This window comes from Ictidomys tridecemlineatus, chromosome 1, assembly GCF_052094955.1.
Source record: "Ictidomys tridecemlineatus isolate mIctTri1 chromosome 1, mIctTri1.hap1, whole genome shotgun sequence".
Taxonomy (NCBI): domain Eukaryota; kingdom Metazoa; phylum Chordata; class Mammalia; order Rodentia; family Sciuridae; genus Ictidomys; species Ictidomys tridecemlineatus.
In genome coordinates this window covers 246,306,666-246,332,695 of record NC_135477.1, presented here as the reverse complement: position 1 = coordinate 246,332,695, position 26,030 = coordinate 246,306,666, and the positions used below count along the sequence as shown (strand labels likewise).

The 26,030-nt window shown below is 36.8% G+C and overlaps 1 protein-coding gene across 2 annotated transcripts in view; it reads left to right on the top strand.

Moving 5' to 3' along the window:
* Nucleotides 1–9,857: 9,857 nt before the first annotated feature.
* The window catches only part of Fyb1 (FYN binding protein 1), a 167,920-nt gene continuing 151,747 nt past the window's right edge, over nucleotides 9,858–26,030 (top strand). Inside the window, exon 1 of one of the 2 annotated variants that reach the window (XM_040272626.2) lies at nucleotides 9,858–9,945. In XM_040272626.2, the coding sequence (XP_040128560.1) occupies nucleotides 9,943–9,945 (3 nt within the window). In that variant the 5' untranslated portion in view covers nucleotides 9,858–9,942. The remainder of the gene's footprint in view (nucleotides 9,946–26,030) is intronic. The other variant, XM_040272624.2, reaches the window with a different exon arrangement.

The window sequence follows — 26,030 nt, the reverse complement described above, 5'->3', positions numbered from 1 at the left end:
TCTTTGTTTAAAAGACTTTAAAGTAATTGCCAAACTGCTTTGTATGATTAATATATTCCACCAGTTCAATTACCACAAGTCTGTACCATGCAATTTAGCTCTTATTTATGTAGTTGTTTTGTTTGGTTATTCTTTTATGTGTACATGCACTCATTTGGTAAATACTAAACACCTACGACACTATAGTACTCTGTTCTTATTAGTCTTAGCTCTCCAACTTAACTCTACATGTCCAAGGGAAAAAAAGTGTGTTGTACTTGTAACCAAAAATTGTTTGAGTAAATCATGTAAAACCATGATTTTACAACAAAACAAAACAAAATCTAGAAAACAATATGGTACAATTTAATACCTATACTTATTAGTTGTGTAAAGTAAGGTTACCTCCCTAAGAAGCTGATTTTTAAATTGTCTGTACAGTTTTATCCATTAAATGATGTGATATTTAGGACCTGAGAACTTTTGAAAAGGTCTGAGAACTTTTCAGAGAAAGAAGAAAGAAAGAAAGGATGGGTGGAAGCAGGAATGGGGTAGGGAAGAGAGGTAAGAGAGAAGACCAGCAAAAAGTAAAATGCAAAATCAAAATTAACAAATGTTTAATTAAATGTTGACAAAACGTATCATGTCAACTTCATTAATTGCTATTCTGAATATTTCATGCATTTAAAATAATGCTTTTCATTTTTTTCTCACTTTTTAGAAATTCTCAAGAATGTGTATGATTTCTGAGGCCTCACAGTAAATAAATTATTCATTGGCAAGTAATTTTAAAAGCAAAATTTAGAAATGATTTTAAGTTTTTAACAGGAAATGAAAAGATTAGTAAATATGAGATTCATTTTTATGTATACATATTAAGTATGAAATGGAGATAATATTCTGAAAATAAAAGTGTCCAAACCCTTCAGAGTCTTAAATTTGAGAGCTCAAAGAAGTGCTATCCCCTGCCCCCGAAACATTGGGTGAATCAAAAAGATTTAGTATTTTCTAGGTGTATGTAATGCTGAACTCTGCAAACACTCTACCACTGCCAATTTTTTTTTTTTTTTAATATGGAGCCTCTGTACCAAAGGGGAATTACTAGAGCAACTACTGAGAATTCCTTCTATCTTCATGAATTGCAAACTTCAAAAAAGAAAAAAGCTGAGAATTTACTAGATCCATAGGATCAGCTTAATGATTATCAGAGTTCTTTCTGCTGGTGCTGATGACGGTAGTCCAGGTTCACTTTACATATATGTTTATATATATATATACACAGACCCCCCCCACACACACACACACACTCATATATATATATATATATGTATTTGGAGGGGCTACTGTGGATTGAACCCAGGGCCTCACATGTGCTAGGCAAATGCTCTACCACTGAGTTACATCCCCAGACTCCCATATTTGTTACTGATGGCTCAATCCTCCACTCTTACCAAAGGTGGTGCACCTGGTAGGGTGTTTTTCCAGCAGGGTGCGCCATTGAGACGCCAGAAATTACCCAAAACTCAGCACAATGCCAAAAGACTATAGGCTTAACTAAAGGGAGAATCATTAGAAACTGGGAGAGATGAAGACTGTTTTGGTTCCATGACTCCATCATGTTTGGAGACGGCTGGTGTAGCTTAATCTGGGCAGATGGACTACCCCCACCCCACATGTTCTCCGAGAGGGATACGTAGGGACACTTTGTTTTCTGAAACTCAGGACATACATTCAAAATCATTTCACCGAAAGATAAAAAGGGGTTATTATCAATAGTACCCAGAGGAGCTAACTAAGTATTGACATACTTTAGGACTTGATGAGGAAGCTTCAGAGCCTTGCTATGTTGTTACACTTTTCTTTTTTTTATAGTCAAAATTCATGTTGCTTATTCGTTCTTTTTAATATAGACACATACCTATAGACTAATCAATGTTCAAGGGGTGAGTGAACCTCTTGCCCATTCCCTATTAACATGCTGAGAGCAGCAAAATGCTCCCATAGAGGGGACTGGTGTTGCTATTAAACAATGAACCCCTAAGCTCTACATCTGCTCAGGGATGCTATCTCTTTCATGGAATTGAAATCTTTCATATAAATCTCAGTACCTAATAGAGAAGCAAACAAATGGCAGCTATTATTTGTCATCATGAAAGGCTGTTGGTCAAAATCCTTATAAATGTAATTCTAATAAAAGTGTGACATTAGACTACAAAAAAATTCAATCTCTGAAAATTGGGAATAATGGTATATGGCAGAGTAGTTGGTACTTTGGTCTAAATAATTAATGAGTTCAGTGTTTTGTGATTGTTTTTAAAGGAGTGTTTTAGTCTTTTCATCAAAAGCTATAATAAAATATGCTCAACTGAGTGGCTTTAAAACAACAGAAATTTATTTCTGACCATTCTAGAGACAAAGAAGTCCAAGATTGAGACACTACCAGATCCTATGGCTGGTGAGGGCTAACTCTTTGGTTCACAAATGGGACCTTTCTGCTGCATCCTCACGCGGTGGAAGGGGCAAACCATCTCCTTCCTTCAGGCCTTTAATCCCACCTGCAAGGGATCCGCTGTCATGACTAGTCACCTCCTAAAGTTTCCACCATCTTAACACCATCACATTTGAGATTAGATCTCGACATATGAAATTTGGGGTAAAACAATCATTCAAACCATAGCAAGGATTTATTTTTTTCATTGTGTCAAATATACATGGGGAAAAAGTTATTCTTTCAACTGTTTTTTAAGTGTGCAATTCTGTGGCTTTAAGCACATGTGCATTGTTGTGTAACCATCACCAAAACTTTTTCTTCATTTCCCACTAAAACCCTGTACCTATTAAGCAATGATTCCCTGTTCTCCACTCCACTAGCTCTTGTTAGCACGACTCTCCTGATGTCTCATGTAATTGGAATCATGGAAACTTTTTTGTGTGTGACTTATTCTACTTAGCGTAATATTGTCAAGGTTTATCTATGTTGTGGCACATATAAGAATTAAATTACTTTTGAAGGCCAAATAATAGTTCATTGTAGGTATATTCCACATTTTGTTTTTCCATTCATCACGGTTAGCCACTTGGGTGATTTCACCTTTCAAATAATGCCGCTGTATTATTATTTCTTCCAGTCCTGTCTTTCAATTCAATTTAGTATGTGTACAGAAGCTAGGTTGCTGGTTCTTGTGTTAATCTATACTTAATTTGTTGAGAAATGCCGTACTGTTTTCCACAGTAGCTGTACCATTTTACATTCTCACCAGTAAAGACCAAGAGTTACAATTTCTCCACATCCTAGTTAACACTTGTTGTTTTCAGAGATTTTATTTTCATTCGTTTTGGTTTTGGTTTTTGGTAGGGATGGAAACCAGGTGTGCTTATCCAGCTCCTTCTTAGCCCTTTTTATTTTTTATTTTGAGACAAAGAGCCTCACTAAGTTACTGAGACTGGCCTCAAACTTGCAATCCTCCTGCCTCAGCCTCCTGGGTCACTGGGATTATGGACATGCATCATCACACCTAAGGAGATTTTTTGGATTTGTTAGTTTTTTGTTTTATAATTGCCATCATAATAAGTAGGATGTATTACCTCGATGTGATGTTGATTCTAATTTCCCTAATGATTAATAATGCTAGGCATATTTTTTTGTCCATATTGGCCACTTGCAAAGTCTTCTTTGGAAAAATGTATGTTTAAGTCTTTTGCCCAATTCTGAATCACATAGTTTGCTATGTTGTTGTAGGAGTTCTTTATATATTGGGGGTATTAATCCCTTTTCAAGTATATGATTTGAAAATGTTTTCTCCCATTCTGGTGGTTGTCTTTTTTTTTACTCTCTTGATAATGTTCTTTGATGCACAAAAAAAAGGCTTTAATATCAATGAAGTCCAATTATGTATTTCTTTTGTGACCTGGGAATTAGTGTCATTTGCAATAAATCATTAGACCCAAACATAAGTGTTATAAAACCTTTCTCCAAGGTTTCCTGCTAAGTGTTTTGCTTTTATTAGCTCGTACATTAGGTCTTTGATCCATTTTGGTATTTTTGTCTGGTGTAATCTAAGGCTCCAACTCATTCTTCTACATGTGAATATTTGGTCCATCCAGCATTATTTGTTGATCAGAGATTTTTATTTTTTAAGTCATGTGGTACCTTGCTTAAGTCAGACTGGGTTGGACAAGAGAGAAAAGGGAGAAAAGAGGGTCAGAATGACAATGAATAAATATGGTCTAACAATTTCATTTTCATAGTCACATTATGAGCACTCCTAGTTTTTCCAACAGCATTATTAAGTAGTAGCATTAAGTTTCAAATGTACAATAGAATTAAAATTAGAAACAATCCTATTCTTTTGGCCACAGGAAGATTGCCAGTAGGTTACTCCCAGGTATGGATAATGGTATATTAGATCACAGAATTTTGTATACAGAGTAGCTTCCTGCCTAAGGAACACTAAACTGAGCAATAAGGGCAGGGGAAAGACTAAACTTGAATAACCTTTTAAATAGAGAAATAGGGTGATTCCAAGGGAGAGAAAGAGAAACTCAAGGAAAAAATGTAAAATTTAGAGAATGATTTTAAATTTTAAACAAATTTCAAATCATATTCTAAAAGTGTCCCCCCAAAAAACTATGTCTCTACCAACACTTAGCCTGTATTGAAATGAAAATATTTCTATGTTAACAATTTTAAAATAGCAGACTAAGAAACAAGAATATATTTACACTTGCAATTAACTGACAGAAAGTGGGAAGGAGAAGGACTCAGGGAATGGCACTATAATTGTTTCTCCTTTTCTTGTATCCTCTGAATGGCTTTATTGCTCCTCTGTTTATTTTCTAACCATTCTGGCTTAACTTTTCTGTTGCAAACCTGGAAAGGAAGGAAATTGGGAAGGAAAGGGAGGAAGGGAGAAAGGAAAAAAAAGGGCAAATTATCATTCATAAACTGTCAAAAGCAAGAACAGACTGTGAGGACGTGTGTCACTTGATCTCCTTGTCCGGAAGACCTGGTAAAACAAACAAACAAAAAAATTGCACTTGGATTCTGCTTCTGAAGGATCCAATATGGAAGAACTGAAGAAGTGAGAGGCTGAAAACCAAAGGTAGGACTCAATAGACCACAGAGTTGAGAGTCCTCAAAGACCCAAGGAGGGCGTCAGATGCAAATTATGGCCAACAAGGCAAGATTAGAGGATTGGAAAGCTCCGTCTCACCCCCAGGGAGGAAGAAGGGGCTGATGGTGACTGGATCACCAGTGGCCAGTAGTTTAATCAATCACGCCTATGAAATGGAGCCTCCATACAGCCCCAAAGGACAGGGTTCAAGAGCTTCCCAATGACTCCACATGTGAGATTCATGGGAGGAAAAAACAAAACAAAACCAAAAGTACAGGCAAAATAGCAAAAGAGAGAGAGAAAAAAAGTCACATATAGATTCCATGAGTAACCTTTGTCTGTCCAAGTCAGTTGAATTGGCTAAAAACTCCTTAAAGTCTAGATTTTTCATCCACCGTCCTACTTCGGCGGTTCTTCTGGAATGTAGTGAGCACTTGCCTGGGTTTGAACTGTCAAGACTACTGTTCCAGCCCTTCTTGACTTTATACACAATTACTCATTCTATTGAAATATAGTAGGAATTCTCCTTCTACCAAAGAATGAGTTAATTTTTCATTGAAGTTGATTAGTAAGTTATTTCTCCAAGATTATTGATGTTAAGACCCTCTTTTCTCAAAAATAGAAAGAACTTGTGTGAAAAAATTTTGATTTATATTTAGAACAAAAAGTGAAAGAGAAAAAAGCCAAATGGAGGAAGCGCCCAATTTTTTCCTGCACACCCTTCTCCACTGTGTCTGCTTTTAATTCCTTCTCCTGCCACTACTTTCCTTTTGGCTGCTCCCTATCTAGCCAAGCAGGAACACTAGACTTTCCTTGAATTTCTATGAATCTACTTCCTGAGTTCTAATTGGTCTTTGCTGACATGGTTTAAATGCATGTTGATAAAAAGAGACATGTTTACAAAATACAGAGGTTTTAACTGACCTGTTTCCCCATCTGGAAACTTGAGGGAGATCCTTTCATAGTTTTGTATTTTTATTTCATGATCAAAGAACTGCAATGTAATGACCATCTTAGCCAAGGATTCTCTTATAGTTCCCCAGAAATGACAGTCTTCTAAGGAAGCTATACACATGCATTAGGAGTATGCGAACCCTATATTACTTTAATCAGATTCTTAAAAGAACCTGTGAGCCCAAAAGCGTTTTGGATTTTTGTTGTTCTTGTTTTTAAAACTATCTAGGATAACAGAGGGCAGTATGAAAAATAATTCTCACTAGGGAAGTTCCAAATATAGTTGGGAAGCCAAACTTAATTTATCTGATACAATTAGCACCATAAAAGACAAACATTGAAAGAATTTCATTTGGGGTTGTAATTCCCAAAAGTCCAAACAAAGGGGGATCGAGCGGCAGACAAAACTTCTTCTAAGAGATGAGATTCACCAACCCTCCATTCCCCTAGAGTCTCGGTCAGGCATGTTAATATTGGGCACAAAGATGCTCATGTTTTCTTCCCTAAAATGTTAAGCTATTTTGGCATAAAGTGAAATATTACAGGAATTTGTAAATGTTTCTAATCTTCAATGCTAACATGCTCCTTTAAAAGCCTAGTTACTACTACACTGATGATGTTTTAAGAAATGGTCACTCGTGTTACTTAAGCTGTGTTAGTTCTCCTCTCCTCTATCTCCTTTAAAACTGACTTTTAAAAATGAAGTCAGGTTGGGCACCCTGGTGCACACCTGTAATCCCAGCGGCTCCAGAGGCTGAGATGAGGAAGATGGAGAGTTCAAAGTCAGCTTCAGAAAAAGTGAGGCACTAAGCAACTCAGTAAGACCCTGTCTCTAAATAAGATACAAAATATGGCTGGGGATGAGGCTCACTGGTTGAATGCCCCTGAGTTCAATCTCTGGTACCCACACACCCTGAAAAAAAAATGAAGTTTGTTTCCTTACCCAACAGTGTATCTAAACCTGACAGTTTTTACCCACCACTACCTTGGGTGATTGGAGAGACAGACTCCTTTTACCTTGAACAAAAGCAATTCTCTAGAATGTAACAGAATACACGGTGTTCCAGTGTTTGAAGAATTGGAACCACTTTTGCATTCTCTGAGCTTCTTCTCCCTTCTACCAGCAGGAGTAACTTCAGCCCATGCTGTATACATAGAAATTTATCTGTTTTAGATGATATCACTGTATTGTCTGTTGTGTTCACTGCATTTCCTGTTTCATCTTCCTGCTCAGGGACTTATGTACTTACTTGACTTCACAGGAAATACACTTACATATGTAAAATTTGGCATATTTTTTAAAAAGCGATTATGCTTCAAAAGCTAAAAATAAAAATCTATTGGTGGATTATTAGTCCTATTTGGGAACTGCAGTCCTTACCTTTCCTGTCTCAGCCAAATATATTTCTTAAATGTGTGTGTTTGAGAGCTTGCAGAATTTATATTTTAAAAATTACCTTCATCTGTGTTTAGAAGTAAGGACAAATTGAAGGGAAATTCAAATGAATGAATTGAAACTCAAAGTTCCTTTCACCAGACTTGTCTAAGTGGCTGCATTGTTAACTACAAATTGCTGGGTATCTATTTATCATGTAATTTTGTTTCGACTTATTGGTATAGAGCAAAAATCATAGAATGATCAAGAATAAGCAATTACGTAGTACATGGTGAAAATACATTGGTAAAATTTGGTAGAAGACAACATCATATGTTAGGATTGACGACCTGCAAGGCTGGCCTAGTAATCTGTTCCCCACCTCACTAATATGTCACCTGCTTCTCCTTTGGAGGCATGGGTGCTCAAATATGCATACACTTTGAAATCATCTGGAGAGTTTTAAAAAATACTGATTCATGGGTCCCAATCCCAGAGATTTTGATTTAACACTCTGGAGTGTAGCTGTGGTTGTAGGTTAGTGGTATAACACTTGCCTCTCAAGTGGGAGGCCCTGGGTTCAACCTTCAGCACCACATAAAAATAAATAAATAAAATAAAGGGATTTTGTCCATCCATAACTAAAAATATATTTTTAAAAAATTAAATTTTGATTACGTTTTACGAGTGTCTTATAATTGTGCCTAATAATGGGGTTCATTGTGACATATTCATATATGCACATAAAATAATTTGCTTCATTTCATTCCCTAGTATTTCTTTCCTTCTCCTCCTCCCTCCCTCCTAATCCTCTTCCCCTACTCTATTGGTCTTCCTTCTATTTATTTATTTTTTTAAATTGGTGCATTACCTTTATACATATAAATAGGACTCATGTGACATATTCATATATGCACAGAGCAAAATTTGACCAATGTCATTCACAGGGAAGTGGACTTTTTTTTAAGCTTCCCAGGTGATGTGCAGAAGGGCTGATAACCACTGCTTCTATCCCCAACCTCCACCTGTGCTGTGAAATCTGTCTTCCAACAGATAGTTGATCAGGGGTGTTCCCGTCAAGGTAAAGAATGTCTCCATTTCAAGGCCTTCCTCTGCAAATGTGTTGTATCTGAAAGCCTGGTGACACTATTTCTTGCTTTGAACTTCCTCTTGCATTCATTCATGGGATATTCATTGTGTGCCAGAGACTGTAATCTTAGATTCCTTGACTAAACCTACATATATTCTGACAATGCCTCAAGCAGCAACCTTCTTTCCAGGCAGTTATCAAATTCTCTACTTCTGGTATTTGCTCCCTGCCCTGGCTTTCTATCTTGTCCCACTATAACACTATATATATTTCTAATGACATCTTGAATTTGAAAAACATTTTTATTTTTAGGAACTAATAATAGAAAACACCTGTTTAAACACATTATTTTGTATAAATGTAGTAGGTTTAGCTTAATATCAAGTATAGAAATGTAGTGACCCTACACTAAAAATACACGATAGTACTTAAATCTAGAAAGTTATAAACTCAAACTAACGAATCAGATATCTTTCATTTACAATGCAAAACATAGATGACCTTTGCTTCAGAACTAACATTTTTATCAGGCTATATATTTAATACAAAAGAGTAAAGTCCACATATCAGGATGTGTTCAGAGAGGTGCTATGAATGATTGGAAAGAATGACAGTTTGGATTATAATAAAATGCCATTGGCATATCTAGTTTACCAGTGTCAGAGATGGAAGTGTCTGCTGTCAACAAATATCACCCTCAAATTAATACACAAAGTGGATTGACATGTTCTTTGCTTTATGAGTGAAATGAATGGAATTCTATAATAAGCTTATGGAAAATTTTACCATTTTAGTACCAGCTATATGAGTTTTAATATATTTAGAGTTGTTGATAAAAATGATCTTTATCCTTTTTTTATGGGAGGATGCTGATTTTTTACACAAGTGCTATGTACTCAATATAGAAAACTTGAAACAATCAGAGGTGTACAAAATGATTACTTGGTAACAATACTCCACACAAGTCAACCACTATTAACATTTTAGTGTACATCTTTCATAGACAACAGGACAGACAGATTTCATAGACAATAGGACAGACAGAGAGAAAAACATACACACATATACATATATACATGTATCCCCAAATACAGATTTTTAAATAAAACAGGTAATAATGCCCACAGACTTCAATATCCAGGCACCTTTTTAAAAGATTTTCATCAATCTTTTAGACTTCAAAGCTTCACCTATTCCTGTTTTCACATTACTACAGTATAACAGCGAGATAAACCTGGCCAGTTATACAAATGTTTCGAGAGCTGAGATAACATGCAAATACAGCTTCCATATCAATGTGTGAAGGCTGGTCAGACCACACAGCTCAGAAAGGAAGTACACCCTTCAGAGCTAAACTGCACATTCACTGTCCAAGTCACAGCATCACCAGGGTCACTGAGTGCCAGGCTCATCCACTCTTTTCAAACACAATGGTAAGTAATAGATTTTCTGACTCTCCTGCTCTCTTGCCAAACATCCGCTGGTATTCTCCATCAAATGAGAGGGGGTGGGGTGTCTCATGGCCATGTCCTCCAAGTCTTTGGAATTTTCGCTCCTTTCATTTCTGTTCTGTGTGCTAAGGAAGCTGCTGAGTCTTTATTACACCCGTTGAGAAACTGTGGCTTCAGGAGTTCCCCTTTCTGACTAGCTGTCAGAACAGAGGAAGACCGCTATGTTTTACAAAAGAAAAGTTGTATTCTATGTCTTTCTTTGCCCTCTTAAGAGAGTTGGGTGTCAGAACCAGTAACAAAGTCAAGTTTCCTAGGATGAGCACTTTGGAGCTCAGAAGAGGGCTTCAGTGGCAGACACTGGGCAGTATTGCTGAAGGTGGGTGCCATTTTGATAACACAGGAGATTTCGCAAAAGCAGTTCTCTTGCTTGAAAAGTGTATTTTATTATTTTAATTAAAGAAGCAAACAAAACTCAAAGAGTCCAAATTTTAAGGGACACATGGTGTTCCCAAAATTAATTGAAAGTCATTATTTGGAGCACACTGAAATAGAGTGGGTTTCCAGGGGGTATCATAACAATCATTTAACCTACAATGTGGCTGAACTACAGTACCAATATTCTGCTTCATGGTTTCCTATTATTTCTCTGTAAAAACTCAACCCCCAAAATATATATGTGGAATTAATGCTTCCTGAGTTCAGAAGACAGCTCATTTTCTACCCTGTATCATTTCAACCCCCATAGACCAGAGATGCCTGGTCCTTTCTCTTACTGTAGAGAGGAGACTTCCCTTTGCAGGAGTGCAGGGTTGGAGACAATGGCTCCCACACTTGCTTGGTTGGAATAGGAAGAGCAAAGGGTTCATCCCAGGTGTTCCTAGTCTGGAAGCCCTTCATTTCAGGATGGGAAAAGTATAGAGGTGAGAAAGAAACCTTCTGGGGCAAGAGAGGAAGGAAGAGAGAAGGGATCAGAGTTGCAGAGTCATAGGGGAGGGGAGCACACCAGCCTCTTTGTAACAGCCCAACCTGTACAGGAAGGCAGTCACCAGCAGAGATATGACTTACAAATCCCCACAGGGCTTTCAAACCAAGACTTTGAGTCCAGGACTCTTAAAACAACAGCTTCAAAGATATAGAGAACATCAGAGGAATAGAAGGAGATGGAAAGGTAAGGGGGAGGGATGAGGGAAGAAGAATTAAATGAATTTAATAAACTCACATTATAGACATGCATGAATATGCCACAGAGAATTTCACCTTTATTTATATGTAGAAAGTGTCAATCAAAAACAAAGTTACTAGAGAAAGGAAGATCAATAGAGTAGAGGAAGAGAATAAAAAGAGGGAAGAGGGAGAGGGAGAAGTGGGCAATGGGGATTGAAATCAACTTCCTTGCATGTAGGATTTTGTCAAAATAAAACCAACTACTATGCATAACTGTAATGTTCTAATAGAACAAAACAGCTTGACCTTAATTACTAAGATCTTCAAAAAATAAACAAGGACACTGTTGCTCACAAAGAGGGAGAAGATAATGGATTCTTTTTTTTAGTGGAAACAAAATGACAATAGAAGAAAAGAGAGTTTAACTTGATAGTGTGCATTTCTTGTAATATATACATGATGTTTTCCCAAAATAATTATGGTTGCTTATTATAAAGTAACACATATTCAAGATTCGGAATATAGATATGCAGAAATGAAACAGTAAACTCTTTCTATAGTCCTCTCACTTGAGAGACAATCATTGTTAAATTAGTACTGATCTGTGTATAATTTCATCATTTAAAATATGTACTTTATAATTTTCTGTTATCATACTTTCATTTCCTCACCTGCCTTTTTATTTAAAAATACCTTGAATGATAGATCTAAGTTATGATGCAATTTTTAATGATTAAAGCATTGTTGACAATTATGTGGTATTCCATAATTTAGCTTAGTTTTTTTCCATAGGATTGGAGAGTTTTGATGGCTTCTCTTTTCTTTAGTGTAATAGAGTTGGAAATTTTGGTTAGTTTTATTTTTCTTTCTCTTTATGATAATATAGACTAGACTAACACAAGCATTCTTTTATGTACATTGATGATTTTCTATCACAGAACTATGAGAAAATTAAGTGAAAAAATACATATATTTAAGACTTCTAACTCCAGTTTCTTCTTGATAAAAAAAAACACATTTTAAGTTTTCTTACTAATAATGGCAAAGCAAGTAAATTTCTTAGTGCAATTATGGAATCTACGTGCCTACCTTTGTATATATTTGCCTCTCTTTGTAGATTGTCAAGGTTATATTTAAAAAGAAAGTATTTCCCTTTATTTTCTTCTCCCCAACATTACCTTTGATGTTCTACAACAATGGCAGAAATACATTATTTTTTCCCTTTGAAAGACTCCATAACACAATCAAAAGACCACACTTTAGTTGCTTATGATTAGCTTCACTCACTAGTGTAGGTCTTTTCACAAGTCACATAAGTTCTGAGTTTGTTTCCTCATCCGATGATGATGGCGGTGGTGATAATTATCCTGCAGCATTAGTGTAGACAGTAAGATGGAAGGCACACACCAGACACTGGATGAATGGTGGCCCCTTCCCATCCCTAATCCCAAGTATTAATGTCTAAAGGAAGCACAGAAACTCCCAAGGAGCACAGGGAGAGAAAGATACTGGCAGTTAGGAGTAGTGAGCCCTCACCTACACTATGTCATTAAATTCTATAGCAATTTCTATAAACAGTGGCTGCTATTATTCCCATTCTATAGCTGAATAAACTGAGTTTTGAAGAGGGTGAGTAGCTTGCTCACAGCCACACAACTACTGAACATTGGGACTGGAATATGAGCATAGTTCTGTCATCTCTCAAGAGTCTGAGCTTCTCTTCCATTACGTTGAGTCCTACAAAGAGTAGTTACATAGGAAGACAACCTGGTGGTCAAAGAAAAGTCCAGGACTCACCATTATGTGTGTGAAGGGCCCTTCCCAGGCTAGTGCTCATCCCTGGTAGAGCTGGAATCAGCTGTCAGAGCTGCCTCTGCTGTGCTCACTGCAAGTGTTTCTGTTTTCAAATGCTCACTTCATTGAAATGTGACACATGCCCCTGGGAGAGGAGCCTGAAGGAGTTGCTGACAATGGTCTCTTCACCCCAGGATTCAGAAAGGGGGATTCAATGGTTAAATTACTCTCCTCCCCTCAGCTCACCTTTTGGGTGACTGCTGTGACTAATAACCACCTCCCCCAGGCTGAGTTGTCCAGAGGACACCATCCACGGGGGTGGGGGTGGGGGGTCCAGTCATGGCTCAAGTGGTCATGGGAAATTCACCTTTTATTGCCTTCTCCCTATAACTTATATTAGTAAAACTATGGAAATTTGTGAGAATGAAGCAGAAAGGCATTATCGTGTTATAGGGATAAATTTACCAGATTCTAAGGTTGATGAGCTTCAGGCACACAGTGCTGGGCTCATCTTCCAACTTGGCTCAGTCTCTCACTTCTCCCTTTGGGAACTTGGCCCAGTCTCTTCAACTGTCTCTCTCCAGTTCGGCTGGTCTCAGTGATCCCTGATGTTCTTCCAAATTATGATGCTAGAATTCAGAAGTGGGAGAACAGGGCTGTACGATTCTACTTTTGAAACATCTGTCCTTACACAAATCAGCTCAATTCACAGTTCTAATATGAAATAATAGAATGATCGTTGTTCATGTGACAGATATTTTTAGGTACATTTCAACTGAGATCTCTCTGAAAAATGGAGAAGCAGATATTCTAAAAATGCACAAAAATGTTTGTATGCTCACAGTGAGGAGAAAAATCTTTTATGTATAAACCTTAGAAGGTTTTGAGAAATGAGGTAAAAATTGTTTGGGTGGGGGATTTTTGGTTTGTTTCTCTCCTTTCTTCTAACCTTCAATCTAGATGTGAGATCCTGGCAGGAGAAATATGCTCAAAAAGTGCTATTTCTCGTTCATTCAACAGAAGAGCCCTGAGCCCCTACTCTAAGTCTGAGCCTGCTAGGCAGGAAGGTCAGAGTGAACAGCACACAGCGCCTGAATACCCAAAGCTTCTAGTTACTGCAGTGGTTCTCAAACTTCAGCCTGAAAGACAGGCGTGGGGCCTGAATTTCTTTCTTTATTTCTCCTTCTCCTTCTCCTTCTCCTTCTCCTTCTCCTTCTCCTTCTCCTTCTCTTCTTTTGTACTAGGAGTTGAACCAAGGGGTGCCTAATCACTGAGCCACATCCTTAGCCATTTTATGTTTTATTTAGAGACAGGGTCTTGCTAATTGTTTAAGGCCTCACTATGTTGCTGAGCCCAGCTTTTGAGCTTTTGATCCTCCTACCTCAGCCTCCTGAATCATTGGGGTTACAGGTGAACACCACTGCATGCAGCTGGGGCCTGAAATTTTGTATTTAAAATAAGTTGCCAGCTGACACTGATGTCACATGTCCAGGACTTATGCTAGGAGATGCATTGCTCCCTAGAAGTGATAGACCAAAACATCAAAGTTAAACAAAAAGTTACATAAATTGTGCTGATCTCTGAAGGAGGTAACTAAGGAACTGAGATGGAAAATAGAGGGGAGACATCATCTTTGGTAGCTGTCTGGTCTTTGACCAGGTGAGGTGTAAGACAGAGCTGTGATTCTCCACTGACTACACATTGGAATCACAGGAGCAGCCTCTAAAACATGAGCCACCTCAAGATCCCACCCTAAGTCTCTGAAATGCAAACCTGAGGTGGGTACCCAAGAATGGATGCACCAAAGCGTGGAAATGGGCTGGCGTGGGGAAAGGGGGGGTTAAAGAGTGTTTCAAGCTGGGAAAGTGGGCAGGTGATAAAGATATGAGGCAGGAGTGAGCTTGGATCTGAAAAAAGACCAGGATAGTAGTAGGATAAGCAGGAGAGGACAATGACAAGAGGTGGTTTAAGAGATAGGTGGTGATCACTTGATTGCTAGGACCTAAAGGTTGTAGTTCATTTTAAGTGCTCTAACAAAATGTTTTAAACTGGGTGGCTCATAAACAACAGAAATTTATTTCTCACAGTTTGGAGAGTTGGAAAATTCAAGATCGGGGTATCAGCATGGTTTGGTTCTGGTAAGGGCCCTCTCCCAGATGGTGGACTGCTAGCTTCTCCCTGTGTCCTCACAGGATGGAAGAGCAAACATGCTTCCTTGGCCTCTTTGACAAGGGCACTACCCATTCAGGAGGGCTCCTCAGGATAGAAGCATCTCCCAAAGGATCCTACTTTTAAAACTGTTGCCTTGGGAGTTAGACTTTTCAGCATGTAAATTTGGAGGGACATAAACATTCAGACCAGGACATTTGACTTTATTGTTGTACACCAGGACAGCCACTGGAGACTCCTACAAAGGAGTGGGTGCTGTCATCTGATTTACATTTTGAGGCAGGGTGCATTCTGAAGTGACAATGCATCCTCAAGGGATGGCTTTGATCTTAGCTTGGGGCTTAAATATTGGTTTTATCCCCATATTCCTCAAACTCATGGCCTCCAAGTTTGAATACAGCTAAGTTAGAGAATAAGTATTTATTTTCGGAGGGAATGGGTTCTACACCATGCAAATAAATCCCTTGAAGGACTGCAATGGAGGCCTAGTTGAGAACTGGTGTCTCAGGTAAATCAAAGAGAAAGGGAACCACGCTGGAAGTTTCCCTGGGAGAGCTGGGCTTCCAAACCACATCCCACAAGTGGAGATGATTCTTTTCCTACAAAAGCTGAGAGGGTCAATTACAGTACTGAATGATATGCTAACATTCCCAAATACAAACACATTCACCTTCACACATTATCACCCCTGGACAATTCTTATCCTTCTTTTATGAGGATATGCCCCAAGATCTAGCCCAGTGTGTTAAAAAGTAAAAATGCTGCTGTAATGGAAAGCATGTTTTAAGCCAAGGACTAGAGAGGCTCAAATTCCAGGTGACGTCTTTCATTCACATAATGGGTCAGTGCATATAAATGGAAACATGAGTCATGTCTAGAGAACCCATTAAACCACACTAAATTCTGGCATCCTGTTCTTCAAGGGAGTGGGCATGGGACTCCAGTTCTTGATTTGGTACCTTCAGTATCACTTTCCTAATTATTGAATATGCACTCTCTCTTCTCATGTCCTTCTTTTTAAAAATACAATATCATGAAACAAACAACACATCGAATACTCATGTACCTATGCCCACACTTAAAATATATTAATGCTTTGGCATCTATTTTAAAAAATAAAAAAATAATAATCAAAACCTTCACTTTTCCCACTTTAGTTCTATGCTCCACCTTCCCTCAGCAGAGGAACAACTATTTTGAAAGTAGCCTGGCCATGTTTTTATACTTTCATTTCATCTGTGTGTACCCACAAAGTGATGTGCAGTAGCGTATTGGCTTCTTTTTCTACAATTTGTGATCTTTCACTCTCCCTTGTCTTAATTTCAAGACAAATCCATCTGGACTGTGTGTGGCTCTTGTTCAATCTATTGAATCGATGAATTGATTGAATTGATTCTTTGATGATTTATTCATCTATTCTCCAACGTTTAATTTGTCGCCATTTTCAATGTCAATCAATACTTGTTTGAACGTTCTTTTACATAGAGGGCATGTGAAATTTCAAGTTTATAGGATGGTAAAAAAAAAAAAAACTGTTCCCTAAAGTCATTCTAACCACCAGAATTGTGTGAGAATTGGCATTTCTTTTTATCCCTAAAACGTGATATTGTCAGATTTATTGCTAGAACTTTGAGAGTTTGTTATATGAAAACTGTACTTCATTGTTGTTTAAATTTTAATTTTCCTGAGCATATCTGAAATGGAATGCCAGCTTCCTCTGTAAATTATTTTCATTTGTGCTTTGTCCCTCTTTTATGAATTATGTTTTTATGTTTATTTATAGGAACTTCTTATATTATTATAGGCATTAATCCTATACTAGTTACATACATTGCAGGTTTGATTCTCCAGTCTATTGATTTTTCTTTACTTTGGTCTCAGTGTCTCTTTGTATACAGAACTTAAAGATCTTAATGCTGTCAAATTTTAAAATAAGATTTTTATTGTTTCTGCTTTTGATGTCATTTTAAAGAAGTTATCCCTTACCCCAAAATATTAAAACTATTGTCCTATAACCATCTTAAGGATTTGATATTCATATTTAGGTCATTAATTGTCAGGGTTTTATTTATATTTGTGATGTGAGGTAGGTATCTTATATTTTCCCAGATGGAGAACTGATTGTTACAGTGCATTTATTTTACCCTGCCCTCTTCCTCTATCACTTTCCAGTGCTTCCTATGTCATATGTATGACTATTTCACACATAAATGTGACTTTGCTTCTGCTCTCCTAACCCTATTACATTGGTCAATATATTTCATAAAGTTCCATGTTTGTCATTGTTTCTTATATGCTACTCTTCTGCTCTAGATTCCTTTATCTGCTTGCCCCAAACACAAGGAACTCTTGCCTCCTGTCTAAGAATTTCTAAAATTATTCAATGTTTCTATTGTTGTTCTCCCAAACATGACAAGGCTCTTAATGCAGTGTAATTATCTCCTGAACATGATCCTCCAGCCCTACATCCATTTTTTGAAACTTTAGCTTGGAGGAAATGAACATTATTTTCAGTCACATCTAATTGGTCAAAGTGAGACACATGGTCAAGCCTTGGTCAAACAGGGCAAAGTTGTAGAAGTGTATGATCCCATGCATACATCAACTTGAAAGGGATCATGTTATGCATTACAATGTATAGTGTTATTTGTATGATTAAAATCTTTAATTTTATTTCACTTCTAAATAATAGTTTATCTGAGTATACAGATTCTAAATTAATATTCACTCTTCAACGGCTTCTGACTTCTACTATTGTTAAGTGTGCTTTTGAGACTAATTGTCATTCCCTGAACATGAAATTCTGCCATTCCCTTCAAGGTATTACTTTACCTTTAAGTTCTACAGATCTACAGTGCTTCAGAGAGATGTGAATTTATTTTCATTTATCATGCTTGGTGCTCATAGTATTGATTTAAAGCAGAGGTCAACAAACATTTTCTCTAAAGACCTGAATAGTATGTATTTTAGGTTTCACAGGCTCTTTGCTGGCAACTGCTGATCTTTGCCATTTCATGTAGAATGAAACTATCCATAGATGTTTCAACAGATTGATGTGTCTGTGCACCAATAAAAGTTTATGCAAAAAGGTGGCAGTCTAGATTTGTCTCCACAGGCTATAGCTGCTGACCCTAATCTAAAGCCTATGGACTTTCTTTAATTCTCAATCATTCCATCCTCAAAACTATTATCCAACCTTTTCCTCCTCCCTAGTTTTTTTTTATCCAGATTTCCTATTATATAAAAGTCTCATTCTATGATTTTAATTGCTTTTCAATTGTTTTTATAACTTCATCTCTCTGTTATGAATTTTAAGTCTGTTTATCAGCTTCATCTTCCAGTTCACTAATTCTTCATCCACCTGTATCTAGGATGACCACTGTTCCCAGTTTTCCTAGCACTTTCTCAGTTTTAGCACTAACATCACATGTCCTGGAAGCCTCAGTTCCAGACAGACCATCATAGTTTCTTTCCTTATCTGTGTCCAATGAAGATATTATCCCATCTATTGAGTTTTGTTCTCAGTGAGAAAGTTCTGATTTCCAATTTTTTGAATTGATAGTTTCTCATGACCACCTAATGTTTGCTTATTTTTGTTCCAAAAATGTTTTGGTTGTTATTCTATTTCTTGGTAAATCCTAAATAATTCTTAAAAGTTATTTTTCAGATATTCCTAGGATTTTTCTTTCTTTCTTTCTTTTTTTTTGTCTTTGGATATTTTAGCTTTTTTTCTGTACTTAAACCCATATTTCAATTGCTGGTTTTCTTGGGTTCTCTTTCTTATTAGTAGTTTTATTCCTGTATCTTGGAATTTTGTGCTATAGACAAATTTTGAGAAGGTTCTGTTGATGAGTTGGCTGATGTTTCTTTCTACCTGACTTTACTCCCCCTTTTGTGGTGTTGTATTTATCTATACTACTTCTTCCTTCGACTTTCAGCCCACAGCCAAGTCTGTAAAGAGGTAGGTGATTCAGGCTCACAATAACAATGGTCATTTAGCACATTCACTGCTAAATCAGCTGACATGTTAGTCTAGCTCTTGGTTCTGGGGCTGTATTTAGCCTAGGTTTTCTCAACTTCAGAATTCTTGTGCATTATAGGATGTTTAGCAACATTTCTGGTCTCTACCAACTAGATGTCAACAGTACCTCTGCTCCCCCATTTTCACCCCAGAGCACTTCCTGTTGGGAGAAGGACAAATTCTCCCACAACTGAGGAGCCCTGGACTATCCCAGTGTGATCTCCATAGCAGATCACTTAGTCTCCTCTCTTGATGCTGAGGAAGGAAAAGGCAGTCTCTCCCTGCCCTTGACTTCAAGGAGTGAACTCCCTCAGGCTTTCAGTTTGCCCTAGAGGAGCTGAGCTGGAAATCTTTCCAAGCCCCGACCCAATGTCACCCCTCCAGTCCCAGTCTCACTCACTGTGTCTCTTTAGGATGTATAAAAGTTTATCTTCTTTGGGGATAACCATCTTTAACTCATTCTCTTTTTACATTCAGTGTATCACTGACATATAGTTTGGTCAATGATAGAGTCTCAAGCTTAAATTTACTAACCAGAAGTTAATGCTTCACCTCCGTCTCCTTTTCTTCCCTTCCTTTTAGCTTCCCAAAGTTTTCATTCTCTTTCCTCCCTTCATCCTTGATCAGTGGTATTGGGTAAATCAACACAGTAGGGAGATGTGTCAGCATGAGGACTGATGTGATCCTGGGGAATTACCCCTGTCTCTTCCAGGTCTCTATCACTACACTGTACTCCCACTCAAGCCTATAAGGACAGGGGTTCTCAAAGTGTGCTCCCTAAGCCAGCAGCATGAGCATCATGTCACCTAGCAACTTACCTCGAGTTCCTCCCATACCCTGAATAAGAAATTCTGGGGTCGGAGCCCAAATACCTGGGCATGAACAAGCTCTGCCGGGGATTCTGGTATATACGAAAGTCTGAGATTCCCTGTATTAAGATAGCTAAAAAGACTTTGAATCAGTGGTTCTCAACCTGGCTGCACATTTGAATTACCTGTTGAATTTTAAAACACATAGTAATTTAAACTCCATCTGCAGAGATTCTCATGTCAGGCTCAGGTACTTTTTTTAATTCCTCAAGTTATTTAAACATTCAAAGTTTGCTTTAGTTATTCATATATTGCTTAGTCCATTTTGATCATCACTCATGCCAGTGTTTCTGGAATTCTAAGTGGAAATGGTCAACTTCTAGTGAATGAAGTTGGAAATTATCTAATCTGGTGCTGTACCTCTGGGTTAGACTTTGTGACTTTGAACAAGCTGCCCTCTCCATGCCTCAATTTCTCCGTTTGTAAAATGGGATGAATTACTAAACCTCATTATATAGATTACATGGGATACATGAATGTCTTCAGAATAATGCCTGCTGCACAGCAATAACTATACAAAATTATTTTAAAATTTGTAAGTAAAACTTGCAAAGAATCTGCAAAACAAACTAAATTCAAAATATGTGTATTTTTGGAAAGAGAATATGTTTTAAATGTCTAAAGGATACTTCTTATTCTTTCAGGATGAGACCATTTGCTTTGTAAGGCCTATTTGTTCCCTCTAAAAGATATATGCTTAGTCCATTTTGTCTGTTTAAAACACAGACAAAAGTTCCATTTTTCATAAAAATTTTCAGAATTTTACTATATGCCTTTTAAACTCAGCTAGTGGAATTATAAAACCAGAGTTCAAAATCACTATTCTAAACTCAGATTTGAGCTACAAAAATCTGATAAGCCAACAATAAATTTAGTACTTGTGCAAATCGTGGCAGAGACTAACCAAAGTGGAATAGAAAGAATCATTTGCTGAATTTGATCTATGGCAGTCATTTAGATGGAAGAATTCTAGTGAGATCTAACAATAACACTTTGATAGACATCTGGGAGGCTTAACTTACATGAATATATTTTAATTTGTCAATGTATGACATAGTCCAAAAGAACTGCCAGTGATTTTATTCACTAAAACTTTGAGGGAAAAAAAAAGTAGTTGAATTTACTCTATCACAAGAGAACATTCATCCGACAGAAACTAATTTTATCACATGCACCCACAACTGCATGAGACAGCACTTCAGAGCTGGGTGGAGTTTTCTAATAGTAGAACATAGATACCCTAACACAATAGGGCTGAGATATATGCACTATTCAAATTAGTCACCTAAGAAGTGGGGGAGAGTTATGTGGGGAGTTTCCAAACTATTTGTTAATTATCGAACATACAAAGAAAAGACTGTGAGGGTGGAATTATTATAACTTCTGATATCTAATCAAAGAGTCCACCTGAAGATACTGAGTATGTCCAGTGCAGATGGTTTCAATTCTCAGAAGTAAAAAATAACAACCTGAGCAAGAATTGCTGAATTTGATAAGTAGAACAAACAGAAAGGGAGGGAATTCCCAAAAGGTAGCCAGAAGAATCATGAAAAAAAAAACATGTAATATTCCATATATCTTGACTCTTCTACATCCTCATTTTTCTCTTCATTATTTACTTCTGCATGGTAAGTCGTCCTATTTAATTTGCAAGGCTCCGGGTATCCAAACAATGAGCACCCAGCACATGTCTAGGGAAAGATGCTAGACCTAGTCAGAGAGAAAACTCATTCCTCTGGGTTCATTACAGACAGGTATCCAATCCACAGATGGAGGAATAATGGCTTCCTGGGCAAGAAACTTGCATGAACTAGAAACACAACATCTTAGCATTTGTAATGATTTCTCTGTGTTATTGTCTGCTTTGTTAAGGTCTGTTTTTAACTGAATGTTTATAAATATTGCATTCAAGAATTCCTGCAATCAAAGATTATTTGACAGTGTACTCTATTAGCTATTCTAATAAATTTATGCCTTTAAGTACACTAACAGGATGACTTACTTAGACTTGCTTAAACTGGTTAAAATTCAGGGCTCCCTATAGTACAGGATGATAGGCAAGACTCACCTCCACCTAAATTCTCAGCTTTCTCAAACTCTTCAGGTAGCTCAGCTTCTTCTTATTGCCTACTCTATCCTCAGGCTGTCAGTATCCAAAAACAGACTTGCTCAAATATCTTATATAAGCCTCCTTCATATGTTACCTGCTTAGATCCTAAGATCATTGGAGTTGATGACCCCAGAACAGGTAATTTCCATTTCTGGCTTTAAATATTCTGAATTGAATAAAGCACAGAGTTCTGGATACATGGAGAGAGTCTAAGCAAGTTTGGTACAATTTGTCTTCGGGATAGGCAGCTGACTTAGGACATGTTTGGATTGGATGTAGTGTCTAGGTGTGGGGAAGAGATCAGATTTAAATATATACCACCATGCTGGAGGGATCAGGACTAGTCTTGAGAGTAAGCAGAGGAAATTCAGGAGTGTTTGAAACTTGGTATCAAATAGGATATTGATGCCTGCAACTGACTTTAAAACTCATCATGAGCCACACACACCCCAAATGTGAATGGATAATGAATGGATGTGAAAAAGAAAAGAATAGCAAAAGCTAATAATTGTAGAAACAAGGTGGGGGATATGTTGGCATTCACATTCAACTTCAAATTCAGAATTTGTGTATGCTGGAAATTTTGTATAATAAAATGTGGTGCAGGGGGCTGGGGATGTGGCTCAGTTGTAGAACACTTGCCTAGCATGTTTGAGGCACTGGGTTCAATTCTCAGCACCACATATAAATATATGAAAAAAAAATAAAGGCCCATCAACATTTAAAAAATATTTTTAAAAGTGTGGGTGAAATTTAAATGTCCAATAGGGCAGATGGAGCTGGGAATAGTAGAACAACATTGTGTTTGTACAGTCTTAACCAGTGCATTTGTTAAACAATGCATTGCTGTTATCTGTTAAATAAGATATCAGCAATAAATTTTCTTTCACTAGCTGGTAGATTTATCATCTTACAAAAGCCTAATGAGATTAAGGCAAAGCCATGCTTCTAAGTTAATAAGTAGCCACATAGGTCAAAAATATAAACTATATTCCTGCAATTTTTACTTGAGTTTTGTCTTTGCCATTTCCCCCAGAGCTCGTGAGGAATGATAGGCATCATCTCTGAGGACAGAGAAGGTCCTGACTCCCTAGATTGGCATTGCCAATGGCCATAGAAATTTTTATTTTATGGAAATAAAACTAGGTTCTGTGTCTTTAAAAAGTGGAAAGACGTACTCTTACTCGTGTGTGCAAGGTATCTTTCGTACGTCTGCCTCGAGGAGTTTCCATCAGTTCACTTTCTTGCATGGTACATTGTACATATGTTTTCCTGACTTAATAGAAATAGCTTATTTATTACAAACTTCTTTCAGCAAATGTCAAAGAATAGATTGGCAAATAGAGAATCCAGGCAGTAAAAAGTGTACTTTTCTTTAGAAGCAGAAAAATCAGCTGTTCTATCTTTCTTCTATATACATAGCATTGTGCTAAGCTATCTCAAGGTTCAAATCACTTTTCAGACTTTGTTGTTTTAGAAAATAAGGAATATACTAACAACAACAATAGCTAACATTTTACTCACTGCTTCTGCTATGCCAGACCCTGCTGCAAGTATTCTGAAATTATCAAGTTATTAAATTCTCAAAACAACCCTGGGAAATAAACTACTTTTACTCCATTTCATGGATCTGGATATCAAGGGAGAGGGTGGTTAATTAATTAACCACTAGAATGATCCAAACCCAGACTGTCTGGCTCCAGAGGCTGATGCCTAACTCTTCCATCCTGCTAGCTCTCCAGGGCGAAAGAAGTGCCACTAATCTTGGGTTGAGGTCGGCACGAAGGAAGCTTGCTGTTTCCTATTTAACATGGATCTTCCTCTGTCTCTCTATGCAGGTATTGCCAGGTTAGTTAGCTCCAGATTATTAGGTAATCATACTCAATCAATAAAAAAAGTCTTTCTCCTAAAATATATGCTGTGATCATTTCTTTAAAATTTGGGAATATTTATTGACTTCCACTTTTTTGCCTATACTTGTACATAAAAGAGTTATCTTGTGTGTGTGTTTGTATCTGTTATTCAGAACACATTAAAGAAAACTAGAGGGAAAAATCCATAGCCACAGCTATTTCCCTTACTGTTCAATCCTTTCAACAGTATATACATTTTACATAGTTATAATAGCATTTTTTCATGTAAAGTTAACTTACAAGCATTTTTTTTTCAGGTTGGTCTACTTGTTAATGATCCCCTTAATGACTGTTGCACATTCCAGAAATTTAAGAGTTAAGATATAACAACTTACCCGGATAAGTAAGTTATAAGTAATAAGTAATAAGATAACAATTTACCTGGATAAAATCTGCATTGCTGTCAGGGTTTTTCCTATTAGAAAAAGTGGTAGAATGTGATGAACACCATTATCCAAAGTACATGTACGAAGACATGAATTGGTGTCAACGTACTTTATATACAACCAGAGATATGAAAAATTGTGCTGTATATGTGTAATAAAAAATGTAAAGAAAAATAAAAAGTGAAATAAACATTTTCAGACATATAGTTGATAGTTGTTTTCTGACTCTGTATCATTTCCTTAAAAAAAGTCCAAGAGGTGATCAAAGCAACTAAATTTTTGTTACTTACAAATATACACAGTGAGAGAGTAAAATTTTAAATTTTTCCAGGCTCAGTTCCTTACAAATAAAACAGTATTAAAGAGCTACTTTAAATAATTAAGTACTGTTGAATGGAATGCTTCTAGTTATATTCAATTAATGTTCAAATCTTCTCTCACAGGATATATGGGGAGCTTCTCTATGGACATCTAAGTGAGATTCTCATATGTAAATTCTTAAATTAATGTATATTACATTTTTTCTCTCTGGTGAAAATATTTTACACATTTACATTTTATTTTATTACTGTTTATTGTTTCGTGGCAATTTTTTTCTCCCTTATTTAAGTTACTCTTTTCTGATGTCATTTTCTTAAAAACCAAAACCTTTGTAGATAAATACTGCAGTCTTTTTCTGACTTTTCTTCTTAACTTTATAATCTCTCTGGAATTTATTCTGATTTATGGGAGGCATTAAGTATAAGACTAAAATAATAACTACTTAGATACGCTCCTTAGTTTTGTTATTGAGTGACAACAACAAACTTTTTTTTAGTAAACTATATTTTGTTTTATTTTTGTATCATTATAACTTCTTTTCAATTATATATAATATATCCTAATATCTAATTTATCTCCTTTCTCCCTTCTATATTGCTTCTTTTTTCCACAATATTTATTGACGTCCTTGTTCACATATTTTTCTAAGCAGATTTAATGGTAGTTTTATGCAGTTCTTTAAAAATTCTAGTTGTGATTCAAACGGTAATTACCTCAGGGTAGAAAACGAACTACTGCACAGTATCTAGCTTTCTTTCTTAGTATTGCTCTGTACAGAATTCAGTTTACTTTTTACACTTCGCCCTTCCGAGGTTTTTCCTCCTACTCAAGTAGCCCTACAAGTCTTCTCACATCTTCTCACAATGACTTTTCAAGTTGGGGTGTTGTCTGGCCAGGGAATAGAAAGCAGCCCAGAGAATGAAGCCATCCCACAGCAAGTGTGTAGTTCCAGTAAAAACGACTTGTAGACACCACTGTGCTACCGGGCTAATTGGTCCCTGGGAAAGAGGAGTTGTTTTTGCTAGTATTTTTGTTGTAATGCTCATTCTGTTTTATTTTTTTTCTCTTAATGTGGTTATTAGAGGCAAAATCGAAGTATTCAGTAATGTGTTCTTTCAAGCTGTAGCTTCAATAATCCCTTCAGAGTCACATACTCCTCTATGAAACCCTCTTCAATGAGCCTGTTTCATCAATTTTGCTAAGTTTTAAAAGAAAATTATAAACAACAAATCACTCCTTGGAGTGTGACACATTCATTCACAAGGCATGTAAAATATTTCCCTGCTATAAACCTCTTCAAAGGTGGCTGTAAATCATCAC